The following is a 15,610-nucleotide window of genomic DNA, read 5'->3' as shown; positions in this document are numbered from 1 at the left end:
CGCAGTAATTATGGTGTGATTGAAGCCGCTCCGTGGAGAACTGCTGACACCTCTGTCTTTTTCCTGCAAACACGGGGAGATGAAAATAGACACTTGGAACCGCTGTGCGTGTCACTCCGAAGATGTCTGTTGTCTCTTCCACGCGACGCCGAGTCTCAGCTGTCATTTCCTCCTCCTTTTGCTCAGTGGTGTGTATGCTGACTGTCAAAAGCCCCAAATCCATAGTCTTTTAGCATCAGGTTTCTGTCACCGGTTTTTTTCGTCATTTTTTCTCTCCAGAAGAAATACACAGAAATCATCTACCCTTACCCCTGTGGAGAGGAGCGATCTTAAGATCCTCTCTCTCTCTCTCTCTCTCTCTCTCTCTCTCTCTCTCTCTCCCTCTCCCTCTCCCTCTCCCTCTCCCTCTTACACACACACACACACACACACACACACACACACACACCAGCAGCAGCAACCAGAAAACAAGCTTTTAATCAGTCGCAATTAACTTTACCACCTTCATAGAAAAGGAGCAGGAATATTAATTGTGCTGGTGTGTCCGTGGCTGCCTGGGAGGGTCGACATCCAGGAGGCTGGTTCTGAGGGCTCAGGAGACGGTAGCTCTGCCCACCAGGCACTCGGGGACAGCACGCACCGGCCTTGTGCCCTCTCTGCACTATTGGGAGGTGATGCTGGGGAGTTGCCTAGAGACAAAGCCATCAGTACGCATGCCCCACGAGGTGGGGTGAGAGTAGGAAGAGAGGGTCTGGGCACTTACCTTCAGGCAAGTGGGTGGGACTTGAGGGGCCCAGCCCCAGCCCTGCAAATACAGCTTCCGCCATGCCCCACATGGGCCCCGCCAAGGCCAGGAAGATGGGGGAACGGGCGACGGGGGGGCGGGGGGGGACAGGTTCCCCAGGAATAAAAGTGAGCCCGGCTATATCGGCATGCCCAGGATGGTGGGGGCGACTGCCAGTGTGTGGGCTGTTTTTTCAAAATGTGGTGATACTAATCATTAGAAGTCTGTTCCCAAACCAATGAATCCTGAGTTCCGAGTCTGCCCGGCTGAGACCGTAGGCCTAGACATGATCTTGCTTTAGGCGACTCTTGAGAAACGGCTTTATTCTTGGGGATAAAGTTCCTGGGGCTTGAACGCTGACCGCTTTAGCATTGTGGCTGCTGTGGCCATTTTGGAGGCGGACGTTCCCAAACGCCCAGCACACGTTTGGCTCTGCAAAGGGCTTTCCTCGGTGCCCTGAGGCCATCGGGAGCCACTTGGCGGTGGTGCCAGGCTGCCCCCGAGGAGTCTGCAGAGGTTTTCCTTACCCCCACCCCCTGCAGTTGCTCTCAGCCATCCCTCCATCTCCCCGTCCGTCTGCCTTTCTCACCCCGTTCTGTGCTGACAAGAGTGGGGCTGAGGCGAGCGAGGGCCTGAGGGACTCCCCGGGAACATCCCCCCCCCACTTTTTTTTCCCCCGAGGCCACAGCTGGACTCGGGGCCGCGCAGCCGAACAAGTGACACAGCCAGGCTCTTCGTAGCAACTGCGACCATCCACGCTGGGCTCTGTGATGCACAGGGGACGTCCCCTGAGCCTGGGAGCCACAGCGAGAACCCAGGCCCTTCCTCTCGGCCACGGCACCTCCGACTTGGACTCTCCTTTCATACTCCGGGAGCTCCTGTCACTTTGCCGCAGGCCCTGAGGCCACCTGGAGCAGAGCTAGGAGACCCACATGCCGGTCCATGCACCTGGGGCAGGTCATGTCCCTCCCCGGGCCTCAGTCTCCCCATCTGGAAAATGGGGGCCCAGATCAGCCCTTTAAAGGCTGCTTAGGGTGGGGGCGGGGTTCACAGAGAGGCCCCCACTCCCCGCAGCAGGGCCTGGACTCTCTAGTTTATGTGCCCGGTGCCTGCTGGAGGCTGTTGGAATCCTGGGTTTGCAGCTAAAAGTTGGGAGAACACGGGGTGATCCTAAAAGGCCTTGCTTCCGAGTTGGGACTTTCCTGTGATCCCCAGACTTGCGTCCTCAGGGGGCGGATTCCTGGCTGGTCCCATGACTCAACCTCCTTTGGATTTGAGAGTTGAAAACAGTCTCCTTTTAAGTTTTTAAAGGATGGTTTAAAATTAAGGTAAACTATACATACCATTAAGTTTACCAGTTTAATCGTTTTTAAGTGTCCAGTTCAGTGGCATTCGGGACATTCACACGGTTGTGCAGCCACCGCCATCCATCTCCAGAACTTTCTCCTCTTTCTGAACTGAAATTGTCCCCCACTAAACCCTAACTCCCCCACCAACCCCCCCCCACACCCCCCTACTCCGCCCTGGCAGCCAGCAGTCTCCTCTCTGTCTCCTGAATCTGACGTCTGGGGGCCTCCAGTCTATGGAATCGCACTCCACTTGTCCTTCCGTGGCTGTTCTCTCACTCAGCATTGTGTCCTCGGGCACGTCCCCGCGGCAGCCGGGGTCAGAGCGCCCTTTAGGCCGGGGGAGAACATGTCCTTGTGTGGCCGGACCCATGTCGATCCACTCGGCCGCTGACCGACATTTCCGCTGCTCCCACCTTTTGGCTGTTGTGAGCAGCGCGGCTATGAACACGGGTGTGCAAATCCTTTCGAGGTTTTTGGTGTGTTTTTAAGGCGGCAGCGAGTTTGGAAAGGCGATGGTGGTCCATTGTCAGGCTAACTGAAAACTTGCCCCTTTCATGCTGTGACGTGGAGAGGAGAAGGCACTTCCTGGGTAGTGTTCGTGCGGGTGGAGCAGTTATGGCCCCTCCTCCACTGGGACGGACGGGGCAGTTTGAACAGGGTCAGCTGCACGTGCTCAGGTGAACTCATTCGAGAGGCCACGGCGCTGGGCCAACAGGGCTCTGGCCATGTGCGTGGGCGACCCCGCCTCTCGGTGCCTCGTGTCCTCCCGTGGAGCCCAGCGCTGCCCATCGGACATCCCCGCAGGTCTGCTCCCTCCCGTCTGGTCCAGGCAGGCTGTTCAGCAAATGGAGGAACCGAGCCCGAGGTGGTGGGCAGGGCACTGAGCAGGACGGTGGGTTTGGGCCCGCATCGCCGGCTGACCCAGCGCAGCAGACAGCACCGGCCAGGGGCTCGGGGCCTGAATTCAGTTTCCAGGTCCACCTTGGGCAGGTCCCTGTGCAGGCCTCAGTGTCCCCGCCGGTGCAGGCCTAGGTCACACAGCAATGCTGAGCCCTCTCGGGAAAGGTGCAAGTGGCGGGGGACTTCTGGGCCCCAGCCCGGCCCTGCAGGTACAGCTTGTGCTGGGAGTGTAGCTCAAGGTCAGGGTCGCTCTGCAGAGACACGGTGGAGCCACGGGCAGAACTGGCCTGCGTGCACGCGCAGGGACACGTGTGCTCACAGCATCCCTTCCCTGGCTCCCCAGTGGAAGGGAGGAAGGGATATTTGGGGCCCTGGGCTCCTCCGTCGTCGGTTTAATTACAGGTTTTCAGCCGCGGGCCGGTGGGCACGCATTGGGAAGGAGGGGGGCAGCTCCGAACCCTGTCATTTTCCAACGTCTGCGGCCTCTTCAAAGGGGGGCATCCAGACATTTTCTCCGCAAGCCGCAGAGTGGACTGTCGTGGCCCCAGCATGAACATAATGACAGATGCATTTTGCAGCAAGCTGGGAGTGAATGGGTCCGACCGGCTTGTCTCCTGTCAGACGAGTCATTATTATTTTTTTTTTTTTGTCATTTGCTGACAGTTTGGGTTTCATGTGTTTCTCTCTTTTTTTTCTCCTTTTCCCCCTGCCTGGAAAAATGGCTAGGTATCTACGAGACCCCAGCGGGGACAGTCCTTTACCATGCTCATTTGGACATCGAGGCCTTCACCATGGACCGGGAAGTGCGCAAAATCAAGCAGGGCCTGGGCTTGAAATTCGCCGAGCTGGTGTACACCGGTGCGTAGTCCCCCCGCTGCCCCTCCCCGCCGGCCCACCCCGCCCACGGCCACAGCCCCAAACGAGCAGGTCAAGTGGGGACAGGGGACGAGGGAGCAAGGAGGGGATGCCAGGCCCTGCCCTGCTCACGGGGTGTCGAGGGAAAGGTGCCGGTCCCCGAGGTGTCTGCTGCCCCCGCCACCTGCAGTCAGTATGACTCCAAGGATGCATCCGGGAGCTGATCTTTATTCAGCAGGTGCCAGTGCCAGGCACTGTGTGGGGACAAGCGCTGTCCCGGGGGTCCCCCTAACTCTCCTAGGAGCAGCCAGCTCCTTTTACAGATGAGGAAACTGAGGCTCAGAGTGGAAGCTGCGTGTACAAAGGTACCCAATAGGAAGTGGCCTCGCTGGGTGTGACCCTAGGCCAGGCTGCTCCTACATTAAGCAAGGGAAAGGCTGCCTCGACCAAGACCTCGACCCCAGGCCCGGGCAGCGCGTGAGCCAGACCTTAACCGAGGAATCACCGGGACCGCCACATGCCCAGCCCGTGCGTGGAATGGGTCGGGGTGACGTGAGCACGCAGTGCGGGCGGGTTCCCACTTCCCAGGTGAGGAGACTGAGTTTCTGTGCCTTACCTGTTGTCACGGGGTTGGGACCCAGGCCTTCTGACCCCACGCTGTATAACGCAGTCCTCAAACCTGGCCCATCACCGGTTTTTGTTCAGCTCATGAGCTAAGGCTAGTGTTTATATGTATAAGTGGTTGGGGAACAGTTTTTAAAATGATGCCCCTCCGTGACACATGGAAATTTCTATAGGGGTGCAGTGACTGTGAGGAGTGTTTGGGTGGGGCCATGCTCCTTTCACAGGTCGTCTCAGTAGGGACCGCATGGCCCACAGAGCCCAGAGGACTGCCCAGCCCTTTCCAAAAACTTTTGGCTGGCAGCCTGCTCTCTGCCCTTCATATCTCCCTGATTAGAGAAATCTCACCAGCCACTGGGGGACAGGCTGCTGCCTGCGGCCAATCTTGACAGGCACAGGGGCCTGGATGTCAGGACTCTGGGGAAAGTTAATATCCTATATAATAAAAGGCTACTATGCAAATCAACCAAGCGGCGGAACAACCGGTCGCTATGATGCTCACTGACCACCAGGGGGCAGACACTCAACACAGGAGCTGCCCCCTGGTGGTCAGTGCGCTCCCACATGAGGAGCACCGCTCAGCCACAAGCCAGCCTCATGGCTGGGAGCGGGTGTAAGCCTTCAGTCAGGCATCCCCCGAGGGCTCCCGGACTGTGAGAAGGTGCAGGCTGGGCTGAGGGACACCCCTCCCCCTCAGTGCACTGGGGCCTCTAGTTAATAGTTAATAACTCCCTGGATAAGCCTCCGTGCTCACCTCACCCCTACTGCACCCAGAGATTTTGATTTTGGGGGAGGGGACCCTCCTAACCACTGTCACTCACCTTGGCATTCCAAGAAGACTCTGTGGTTATTGGCTGGCGGTGTTTCTCCTCCCATTGTTTCCGGCAGCTTTGAAGCCGGGCCCCCTGCCCAGGTACACACAGGTGTTTAGATGCCATTGTCTCCTGCGGACGCCCTTGCTCCCAGGGTTTCAGTGCTGGGAGGCGGGTTTGGGTTAGAGTGGGAGAGCCATTAGGACATGGCAGGCTGCGATGGAGGGGCGCACACCTGGCCCGGCTGCTCCCGTGCAGGGGTGTCTCCGTGAGGGGTGTCTCAGGTGAGGACACTCGTCCGAGGGGTCAGGCTGCTGAGGGGCGGCTGTGGGCCCAGGACAGGTGGCTTCAGAGGCGTAGCTCTCGGCCTCTCCAGCAGATCCCGGGGGAAGGTCAGAGGCTGGGCCGCTAGCAGGGTGGGTCCTGGGGCTCCATGCAGGCACGGGGAGGGGAGCCCTGGGTGTCTGAGGCACGTGGCCCTGGGCTGTGGGCTCATGTCCACCGAGCACCTGGGCTGTATTCTTGCTCGGTCGCCCGCCGAGCGCTCTAAATCCCAAAATGAGTTACAGGATTAGGAGGTTTCAAAGGACGCAGACCTCAGGGTGGAGGCGCAGGGGCTGCGTGAGGGCCCGGAGACGTGTCCCGGGCAGGCATTATTCGTATTCACGTTGCCCAGGAGCCCCGGATGTCCTTGCCCCCCAAAGATGTCAAGATTGGCCTTGGCAGCAGCCTGTACCCCCAACAGCTCAGAGGGGCTGTTTGATTGATTTCTCCCAGAGAGGTTATAGGCCAGGGACCAGCCTGCGCAAGTCACTTGGCCCCCCTGGGCCTCAGTGTCTCCATCTGCAAAGTGGGGTAATGCTTCTGCCTGGAGTGAGGACCAAATGCATGAGTGTTTCCGAAGCATCTAGAGCGGTGCCTGGCACGGCACGCTATTCCCGGGTGTAGGAAGTAACTGCAAAGGCCTGGTGTGACTTCCGGGCAGCGTCAGGAGACAGAGGCCTCGCCTCTGGTTGGGTTATGATCTTGGGTAGGTCTGTCTCCTCCCTGAGCCTCGGTTTCCCCTCCTGTAAATAAAGGGCACCCGGTCTACTAAGCTCCTGTGATAGAGCCCGCTCTGGCGCTTGGCTTCCCCGGGGCCCCTGCAGTCTTGGAGCACAGGCAGGGAAACTGAGGCCAGGGAAGCCTGTTTTCCTCAGCCCCCCTGCTAAAGGCCCTGTTTATCATGACCACTGTCTCCCTCTCCTGCCCCATCCCCAAACCTCCTGGTCTGCCTGCATGACCTCCCTCCAAGAGCAGCCTCCGTCCCGGGAGACCCTGCCCCCACTCTGCAGGTCATCCTGGCAGAACCCCAGCTTCAGGACCCATCTCATTTGGGGGCGTGGCTCGCCTCCTCTCCCCTCACCTCAGTTTCTTCAGCAGTAAAATGGGTGTAATGTAAACTCGCACAGAGGGTTGTCATCCCCGTTAGTACAGTGCTTGGCCCAGGTCTGGGACCTGCAGGGTCTCCTCCATGCAGCACACCAAGCTCACTGCCCCTCCACCCCCGGCTGGGTCTGCTGGGAAAAGAAATCTGAGCTGAAGACCCTTGTGCGATGAAGACCGGAGACCCTGTGATAAAGCCCAGGCCAGGTGCTCCCACAGGGGTTTCCATGCCCATCTCGTCTCCATCTACCGCCCATCTCTCAGCCTGGGAACTTAACGGTCTAATCATCCCGACCTAGTCAGAAAGATGGGGGAGTGGGGCCATTGGGGTCCCCTACCCACATGGGTCTAGAGCAGTGGTTCTCAACCTTCCTAATGCCGCGACCCTTTAATACAGTTCCTCATGTTGTGGCGACCCCCAACCATAACATTATTTTCGTTGATACTTCATCACTGTAATTTTGCTACTGTTATGAATCGTCATGTAAATATCTGATATGCAGGATGTATTTTCATTGTTACAAATTGAACATAATGAAAGCATAGTGATTAATCACAAAACAATATGTAATTATATATGTGTTTTCCGATGGCCTTAGGCGACCCCTGTGAAAGGGCCGTTCGACCCCCAAAGGGGTGGCGACCCACAGGTTGAGCACCGCTGGTCCAGACTGAGTCAGGAGCACTCACAAGCTCCCATTCCGGGTGTCTGCCTCCTGGATACAGTGAGGGCTGGCGGAGGCCGTGTTCAAGTCTCAACTGCCTGCATCCTCTCGTTGCACCCACACAGCCCCCTGGAGAGCGCTCAGTGATAGCATCGCCTCGTGCGAGCGAGGAACTGAGGCACCAAGAGATAACCTTGCTTGTCGAGGTGGAGCTGGGATGTGAACTCAAGTGGCAGGTCACTGGGCAGGAACCTGACCTCTTCTCTTCCTGCCCGGCCTCCCCACCTCTGCAAGCCCCCGGCCCCATCCCAGAGGCGGCCCGCGCCCCTTTCCCTCCGAGAGCCCCAGCCCCTGCCCCTGGAGGCCGGGAGCCCCAACAATAGCGCAGACCCCCGGCTGACCCGGCCTTTTATCAGGGCAGGAGATCACGAGCCATCTGGCCCCACAGCTGCCCAGGTGGGCTCACCTTCCCAGCTCCATTTCAGAGAAACCCTACCCCTCCAGCGTCCGGGCCCTCCCCCAACCCTGGCCGGCCACCTGCTGGCCCCTTGGCAGCAACTAGAAAGGAGCGGCTTTTCCCGGTCTGAGCCTGCCCTTCCTGGGGACTGGGCACAGCTCCCCTGGCCTCCGGGCTCTGGGGACGGGTGGGTGCTGTGAGGAGTGAGGGGAGCGGGTATTCCTGTTTCTCAGGCCCTGGCGGGATGCTCCAGCCCAGGCCCCTGGCAGCTGTGTGATCTGGGGGAGGTTTCTCACGGGCTGTTCATGAGGAGTCAGAGCTTGGGCCCACATTTGCGAATGAAAATATAACAACATGGAGAAGTCAGGTCACTGATTTCTGAGGGGCCTGCCCAGCCTGGGGGTGGGCCTCTTCCTGGCTCTTGGTCAAGACACCAGTGTCACAGCAGCCCCTGAACCCAGGGCCTCCACCGCAGGAAGCCCACCAGCCCGGGAGGGGGCTACTGAGTCACCCCCTCAACAAATGGGGACACAGGAGTGAAGGCCACATACACAGGGTCTTCTTTTTTTTAATATATTTTATTGATTTTTTAAAGAGAGGAAGGGAGAGGGATACAGAGTTAGAAACATCCATCAGCTGCCTCCTGCACATTCCCAACTGGGGATGTGTCCGCAACCAAGGGACATGCGCTTGACTGGAATCGAACTTGGGACCTTTCAGTCCGCAGGTGGACGCTCTATTCACTGAGCCAAACCGGTTAGGGCTACACAGGGTCTTCTTGCCCCCAAAACTGCCACCCGGCTGCTGGGCCCGGGTGACACGAGCCTGAGTCTTGCCCGATCTCCTGTCCTCGTAAAACAGCTTCCTGTGGGCAAAGGACGGGGTCCCTTCACCCCAGCGGGTTAGTGTCCCTCCTGACTCTGGGGGACAGCTGCTCCTCCTGACCCACAAGGTCACAGGGCGGGGCCTCGGCTCGTCCCTGGGGTGGTCGTTTGCCAGGACACGCGGCGCCGGAACTCAGCGCCCCCCCGTTCCTTCCCCTCAGGCTTCTGGCACAGCCCTGAGTGTGAATTCGTCCGCCACTGCATCGCCAAGTCCCAGGAGCGCGTGGAGGGGAAAGTCCAGGTGTCTGTCTTCAAGGGCCAGGTGTACATCCTCGGCCGGGAGTCCCCACTGTCCCTCTACAACGAGGAGCTGGTGAGGTAGGTGTCCCCCACCTGCCCCCTCTGGCTCATGCCCTGATGGCCAGTGCCCCTTCTGACTGGCTTTCTCATCAGAGATGTGCCTGTGCGCGGGCGGGGCAGGGGGGTGGGAGAGAGGCACCAATCAAACGATCGCCCCGATGTGGAGTCAGGAACCGTGGCCCTGGCTGTGCGGAGGGAGACCCGGGGGGCTCTGGCGTGGTCACTGGGAAGTCATCTTGAGCTGATCTCCAAAAGAGTTCGTCATGTGCCAAGGCTTTGAGCCTGGGGAGAATCCGGAACATTCCAGGCACCACAAGAGCATGAGGGACAAGGGGCCGGAGCGTGAGGGTCCGAGAGCCGGATCTTAAAGGGAGGGCGTGATCGGATCTGTGTGTTTCGAGGGCCCCTCCGGCTGCTCCAGAGAATGGATCTGAGTGCAGTGGGAGCGGCGACGGTGGCACCCAGGGCTCCCTGGGCCCTGGGGGGTTGGGGGGGCCTGGGCCAAGCTGATGGTTCTAGGAAAGGAGAGAAGCAGGCAGATCTGGCCAGTATTCAGGAGGTGGGATCCAAAGGGCTTGGCTGTGGAGGAGGCGGGCAGGTCCCGCCTCAGCCTGGGTTTGGGGCACGGGCAGCAGGTACCTTCTGGTGGCAGATGCTGAGTTGAGAATGTTCTTAAGGAAAGAGCGTGCTTGGGGGTGGGTTTGCTTTGAGACAGGCCAAGAGGACTACCTGGACATGCGGGTCGCATTGAGGAGAAGGTGGGTTGGGACCAGTGGGCAGCGGTAGACATCTCGATGTCCCCTGACCCAAGAGGGGCCTGTAGGGTCAGTGAGATGGACAGGAGTGAGGAGAGAACCTTGGGGCTTCCTCACGACACGCCAGGCGGGGTGGCGAGGCCAGGGGGCTGGGTCGTAGGGAGCCAGCAGATGCCCATTAGCCGCACCTGTGATTGCATCGTGAATGAGAGTGGCCTTGACCGAGGAGCGAGGCATCTGTTTGGGGGTCACCTGAGAGGTGGGGACAGACCCCTGGGGGACAGACAGCTGCACCTGACTCCGGGCCCGGGCCCCGCTTCGCTCCGCCTGAGGCCCGCACCCCCGTCCCGGGGGCCAGGTGAGAATTACAGCACGAGTTTTGTTTGGCAGTCAATATAATTTTTCTCTTCCCCTCTCTTTGCCATGTTGCGTTTCTCCCCCCTTCAATCTTTCTAAACACTTTATAAGCCATAAATATAACCGAATCAGTTTAGATCAGTCGGGGTAAATGTCAAATTATCTTCTCTCTTTCTCTCTCTGGCTCTTTCCTCCCTCCCCCTCCAAGTCAACAGCCTCTAATAATCTGTCCAACCCTTCATTAAGCCTTGGAGTCTCACTCGGGGAGATTAAATGAATAAAGTAAAAAGGGAAAGGGGAAAAAAGAGAAAAGCAGGAGCATTTATTCTCACTGTGTCTCCTATGAGTTCCCTTTTCTTTCTGATTTCTACATCGCTGACTTGAAAGCCCATGAGTGACAGCGTCACGGGGACCCGCGAGGAAGCCGCGAGAGGTAGCAGAACTGGAAATGCCGCGGCACAGTAGGTAGAAAGTAACGTAATTATAGAGCAGGTCAGAGCCACTCGAATGAACAGAAATAAAAGCACAGAGGTTTTCTGTAGACTGTCAGGGGAGGTAAAAAAAAAATCATTGTAAACTCTTTTCCACCCCCCAACCCCGGCCCTCGGTTTGAAAAAGAGGTTTGCCGGTTCCTGAGAAACGTTCCTGGGAACGTTGCGCCAGCCTCGGCCTCGCAGGACAAGTCTGCCCCGGCCGGGCCCTCACCTGGCGAGGCTGTGGGGTGGTCCGGAGGGCCCCTTTGGGGAAGGGGGGGAGTTGTTTTGCCACAGGAGACGGGGTGGAAGGACAGATGCACAGGCTGGGAGGCGGGGAGGGGTTCCTGCCTTCTCTCCCAGCCCCCGCCCCGAGGCTGAGCAGAGGGACCCTCGGACAGCGGGAGCAAGGCCAGTGTCCCTAGGCCGCTGCTTTAGTTTGGCCCAGTTTTTTGGGTTTTTTTGTTTTTTTTAAATATATTTTATTGATTTTTTTACAGAGAGGAAGGGAGAGAGATAGAGAGTTAGAAACATCGATGAGAGAGAGACATCGATCAGCTGCCTCCTACACATCTCTCCCCGGGGATGTGCCCGCAACCCAGGCACATGCCCCTGACCGGAATCGAACCCGGGACCCTTCAGTCCGCAGGCCGACGCTCTATCCACTGAGCCAAACCGGTTTCGGCTGGCCCAGTTTTTCCTCTGCCCGGGGTGGGGTGCCACGCTGCAGCCCCTCTGAAGTCTGACATCGTGTCCCCTCACAGGGAAGGTGCTGGTTGGTGGCTGGAGGCTTCAGCCAGCTGGGCCCTGGCGGGGCCGGCAGAGGCGGAAAGGAGGGGGGTGGGGGCGTGGGAGTTCTGTGTGCCAGCTTCAAGCCCCATGAAGGTCAGGGCAAGGGCAGAGGGGGAACAAGTTTGGGGTGGGGGGCAGGCCAGAGATCCCATTTTTGTTGTTGTAAAAAGTCCACAAAGAGCCAGTCAGAGGCACAGCCTGGGGGCTCAGCATGGCGGCGCACTCCCTGTCCCCTCCCCTCCTGGCCCCACCTCTCCCGGAGAAGGCTCCTGAGGGGACAGGCCGCCTCCTTGTCACGGAGAACCTTGAACCGGCTGTGTCCTGAGGCTGGAGTTTGGCAGACGGGAGGACAAGGGGCTGATTCAGGGCAGGGCCTGAGAAGGGGCCCGTGAGAAAATCGAGGGTCCCCCTTCCTGCAGAGGATGGAGGGGGGCCCTGTGGAGTCAGACCTGAGACCACAGCGCCCTGAACTTGTCCTCAAAGAGCTTACCATAGTCCTGATGAGCCGAGAGGTGATCGGTGGCTTCTGTCTGCCCCCCGCATGGTCACTGTGCTTATCTAGCTCCAGTTCCTCGGTGCCTGGCACGGCTCCTGGCGGGCAGGCAGTAGGTGCCTCATGAATATCTGAATGAATGAATGAGCGGATGAATGAATGGTGCAATAGTGAGCCCGTTCCGTACGCCAGGTGCCAGCTGTCTGGTTTCACGAGGAGCCCCATTTCCAAGTGAAGGACCGCAGCCCAGGGTGCAGGCAGGGTGCTGGCCCTGAGCTCTGTGGTGGGAGCGGGGTGCTAGGACGCACAAGGAGGTAGCGAACCTGCAGGACTGCGGCTCAGAAGGGTTTCAGGGGGCAACTAGGGGGAGCTCCCAACTACCGACTCCGGGGGTGGAAGCGGAGGTGGGGAACGAAGGTAAACATCTGTCCCGTGCATACAGCTGCGGTTGACCGCACTTTCCATGACCCTGGCGTGGGGCGGGGGTCCCGTGTGAGGGTGCAGTAGACGGGGTCTGGCTGGTGGGACACACAGGTGGAAGGTGACCGGGCAAATCCTGCCCTGGGTGCAGGAGCCTCCCTGCAGCTGGAGGGACCCGCTGTGCAGATCCCAGGCTGTTCCCGTGTGCGCCCGGGGCTCCCCAGGCCCTCGGCCCCTGGACTCCATCGCTGTTCCTGGACCACCACAGCCCCGAGGGCGGAGCCGGCTGGAGCACATGTCCTCGGTTTACCCACGTGGTGCTTTGGCTGTTGGAGGACCTGCTCTTCCCATCTGTGCAGCCCGGGGGTCCCCCGGGTGCAGGGACGAGGCCGGAGTGCTGACAGGCTTTGCTCTCTCCTTGCAGCATGAACGTCCAGGGCGATTACGAGCCGATCGATGCCACCGGTTTTATCAACATCAACTCCCTGAGGTGAGGAGCTCTGGGCCCTGCCGGGTGTGGGGAGCAGACTTTCTGGGGCCTGACCACTCGGGCTGCTGCCTGCGCTGGACAAGCCCCGCATTCCCGTCCCTCCGTCCACAGCATCCTCGGGGCCCGTTCTCAGCGGGGCCAGAAGGCACACCTGTAACAGCCAAACGGGTCCTGGGCACGTGGGTTCCCGATTCTGGGGCCCTACCCTTCGAATCTGACGTTTACTGACACCCTCTCCACCTGCAGGGACTCCCCTGGGAGCCCCAGCAGGTCACCTGGCCGGCTTCTGCCTTCAGGTCACCATACCTGAGCTGCAGGTCCAGCGGGGAGCCATCTTAGCCACGTGGCTCTCTATGACCCAATGGGGTGGCACACATCTGAACCTCAGACCTGGGTTCAGACCCTGACTGCGGTGTGGTCTCAGACCCCTTCAGAACGCGGGGATCCCACATGGAGTGGTGCACTGTGCCTGCTCACAGGTGCAGGGAAAGCTGGGTAGGAGCTCATGGAAATCAAGCATGCGGGGAGAGCCGGGCAGCGTGCCCTCTGCCTGGGAGTGACCCTGGGGCTGGCATCATGCACAGGGGCAAGCGTGGGCATTGATTGCCAGCAGCTACCAAAGACTAAGCCACTTCCAGGCATCTCCTAGGTTGTCTCATTTAATTCTTACACAAAATGCAGCTCTGGAAAGGGGCCCAGAGAGGTTAGGTAACTTGCCCATGGTCACACAGCTAGGAAGCCGGGATGCTGAGTCCAGAGGGTTTTAATCACCAACTTCCTTCTCACGGGGCTTGGCGTTGGACACATGCACCAGGAACACACCACCCTTTCCTCCGAGAGCCAGGCAAGATGGGGAGAGTCTTCAGATCCAGCCCCACCACCCCGGATGCTCTTCCCTCCGAGAGTCAGCTACCTCCACCCCTCTGCCTGCGTTGCCCTCTCTTTGTGTTTTATGACTACAAACCTTTTAAATGTCTCCAAACACAGTGGGTTTTCATAATGGCCTCTTCCTGTCTCCCATTGCCAGTTAAATGTTTTGTCTTTAACAATGACAAGCAGTGCGCGCCCCCCTAAAAATAAATTAATTACATTATCCTGATTGGAGGGCAGAGGGAATGGAGGGAGGAAAAAGGACAACTTCACACACGTCTTAACCAACAGCTGCCCCGAGGCCCAGCTCTGCCTGCATTAATTGAGGGGAGTGCGTGTTGTTATTGTTCATTTACATTTCTCTTTGTTTCGAATCTGGTCTACAGGCTGAAGGAATATCATCGCCTCCAGAGCAAGGTCGCCGGCAAATAGACCAGCTGACAATGAGGCCGGGCCTCCTCACTCTGCCCATCTCCCAAGTACAGGCGCTAATTGTCGTGATAATTTGTAGCTGTGACTTGTTCTCCGGGGCGGGGCTGGCAGCCTCGTGGGGGTGCCAGGCCCCAGCTTTGTTCCCTGGTCCCCTGTAGCCTACAAAAGTGGTCAGTGAGGGGAAGGGTGGGGGGTGGCTATGGTGGGGAGCTATAAGATGACAAATAAAAAACAAGATACGTTAGTCTTTTGTTTATTTCTACAGAGGCAAGAGTGTGAGAGTGTGTGTGTGCACACGTGTGTAGTCCGTCATGCCTTTGTGTGTTGTGATTGAAGTGCCCCCGAAGGCCACCTTCTGCGTGAGAATCTGTTTATGTGGAAGAATCGACCCCTCTCTCCTCCGGCAAGAAATGGGGGATCCAGAAGTGCCCACCTGGGTCCAACTATAGTCAGCAGCCTGGCATTTGTCCCCAACTGTGGCCCTGAGGCACGTGCCAGGGAAACCAAGAAGCGTTTAGGTGACCCTTGGGAGCTGTCCGGCCCCCAGTGCACAGTGAGCTCCTGAGAATGGAGGAGGAAGAGCCCGCAGTAAAAAGGAGCCCCAGGGGAAGGGAGAGAAAAAGCAGACGCAGGATTGAGTGGGCGCTTAGGGTGTCCAACTGGCGTACAAGCTTCCCTCTATCTCCTTCCCAAAACTGGGCCCCCCTAGCCACGTGTGTGCTGTGACCCCGCCCCCTTGGTCGTGTCTGATTGGAACACGATGGACACCTATCCAGAGCTGGGCCAATCAGAATCTCACTCCCAGGAACTGCACCTGGAAAAATGGCCAAAAGCACGGCTATATATTTGGTCAAACATTTAATTAACTCACCCTTAATGCCTTGGCAAGGCCAGACCAAACAATTGCACGGGCCTTATACGGCCTGGGCCGGATACGTTCCCCACCCTGGATTTAGGACTTAAGCTTGGTGAGACAGTTGCTGCTACTTACAACCAAAAGCATCTTTACCGGGAAGACTGGAGCGCTGGTTGCTCTGGGCCCCACCCTGGCTCTGACCTGCTCTCCACAGCCTTTGTCAGTGAGGGTTTCTTTCCAAGAAGCTTTCCCTTCAAAACTTTTTCTCTGATTACAGAAGTTATAAAGGAATTACTTCATATCAACTTTGTGCCAGGCACAAAGCTACACACTTTATTCACATTATTTCATTGAATCTTCAGAACAGTACCGTGGAGACGCTTTTATCTCCATTCTGCAGAGAAACTGGCTTGCCAGCGTTCACTCAGCCAGCAAGTGACAGAGCCAGGAACCAAGTCCTGGCCTTGCTGACCCCCCAAATCCTGTGTGTTTATGTCTTTAACCATTGTGACATGCTCATCGTCCTTAAAAAAAATAATAATCCTACAAAAATAACTACCACCCATCATCTTACCACCCAGTTACAAACACTGCTTAAGCTCCGTGTATTTCTTCTCAAT

The 15,610-nt window shown here is 58.0% G+C and overlaps 1 protein-coding gene and 1 long non-coding RNA gene across 2 annotated transcripts in view; one reads left to right on the top strand and one right to left on the bottom strand.

Annotated features, from left to right (window-relative positions):
* ASS1 (argininosuccinate synthase 1) overlaps positions 1–14,378 on the top strand; it is a 39,516-nt gene extending 25,138 nt beyond the window's left edge. Inside the window, exons 11-14 of the mRNA XM_006754208.2 lie at positions 3,760–3,891; positions 8,914–9,070; positions 12,767–12,832; positions 14,089–14,378. Coding sequence (XP_006754271.2) covers positions 3,760–3,891; positions 8,914–9,070; positions 12,767–12,832; positions 14,089–14,134 — 401 coding nt within the window. The 3' untranslated portion in view covers positions 14,135–14,378. The remainder of the gene's footprint in view (positions 1–3,759; positions 3,892–8,913; positions 9,071–12,766; positions 12,833–14,088) is intronic.
* LOC107184124 lies at positions 192–2,291 on the bottom strand. Its single transcript, XR_001514946.1, has 2 exons — positions 423–2,291; positions 192–389 (listed from the first exon to the last, which is right to left on the bottom strand). It is a non-coding gene; the product is annotated as an uncharacterized LOC107184124 (long non-coding RNA).
* Positions 14,379–15,610: the final 1,232 nt, after the last annotated feature.

Source organism: Myotis davidii, unplaced genomic scaffold (genome assembly GCF_000327345.1).
Source record: "Myotis davidii unplaced genomic scaffold, ASM32734v1 scaffold651, whole genome shotgun sequence".
Lineage (NCBI taxonomy): Eukaryota > Metazoa > Chordata > Mammalia > Chiroptera > Vespertilionidae > Myotis > Myotis davidii.
Note: the sequence above shows the minus strand (reverse complement) of the source record. Positions and strands in the feature narration are given on the sequence as shown.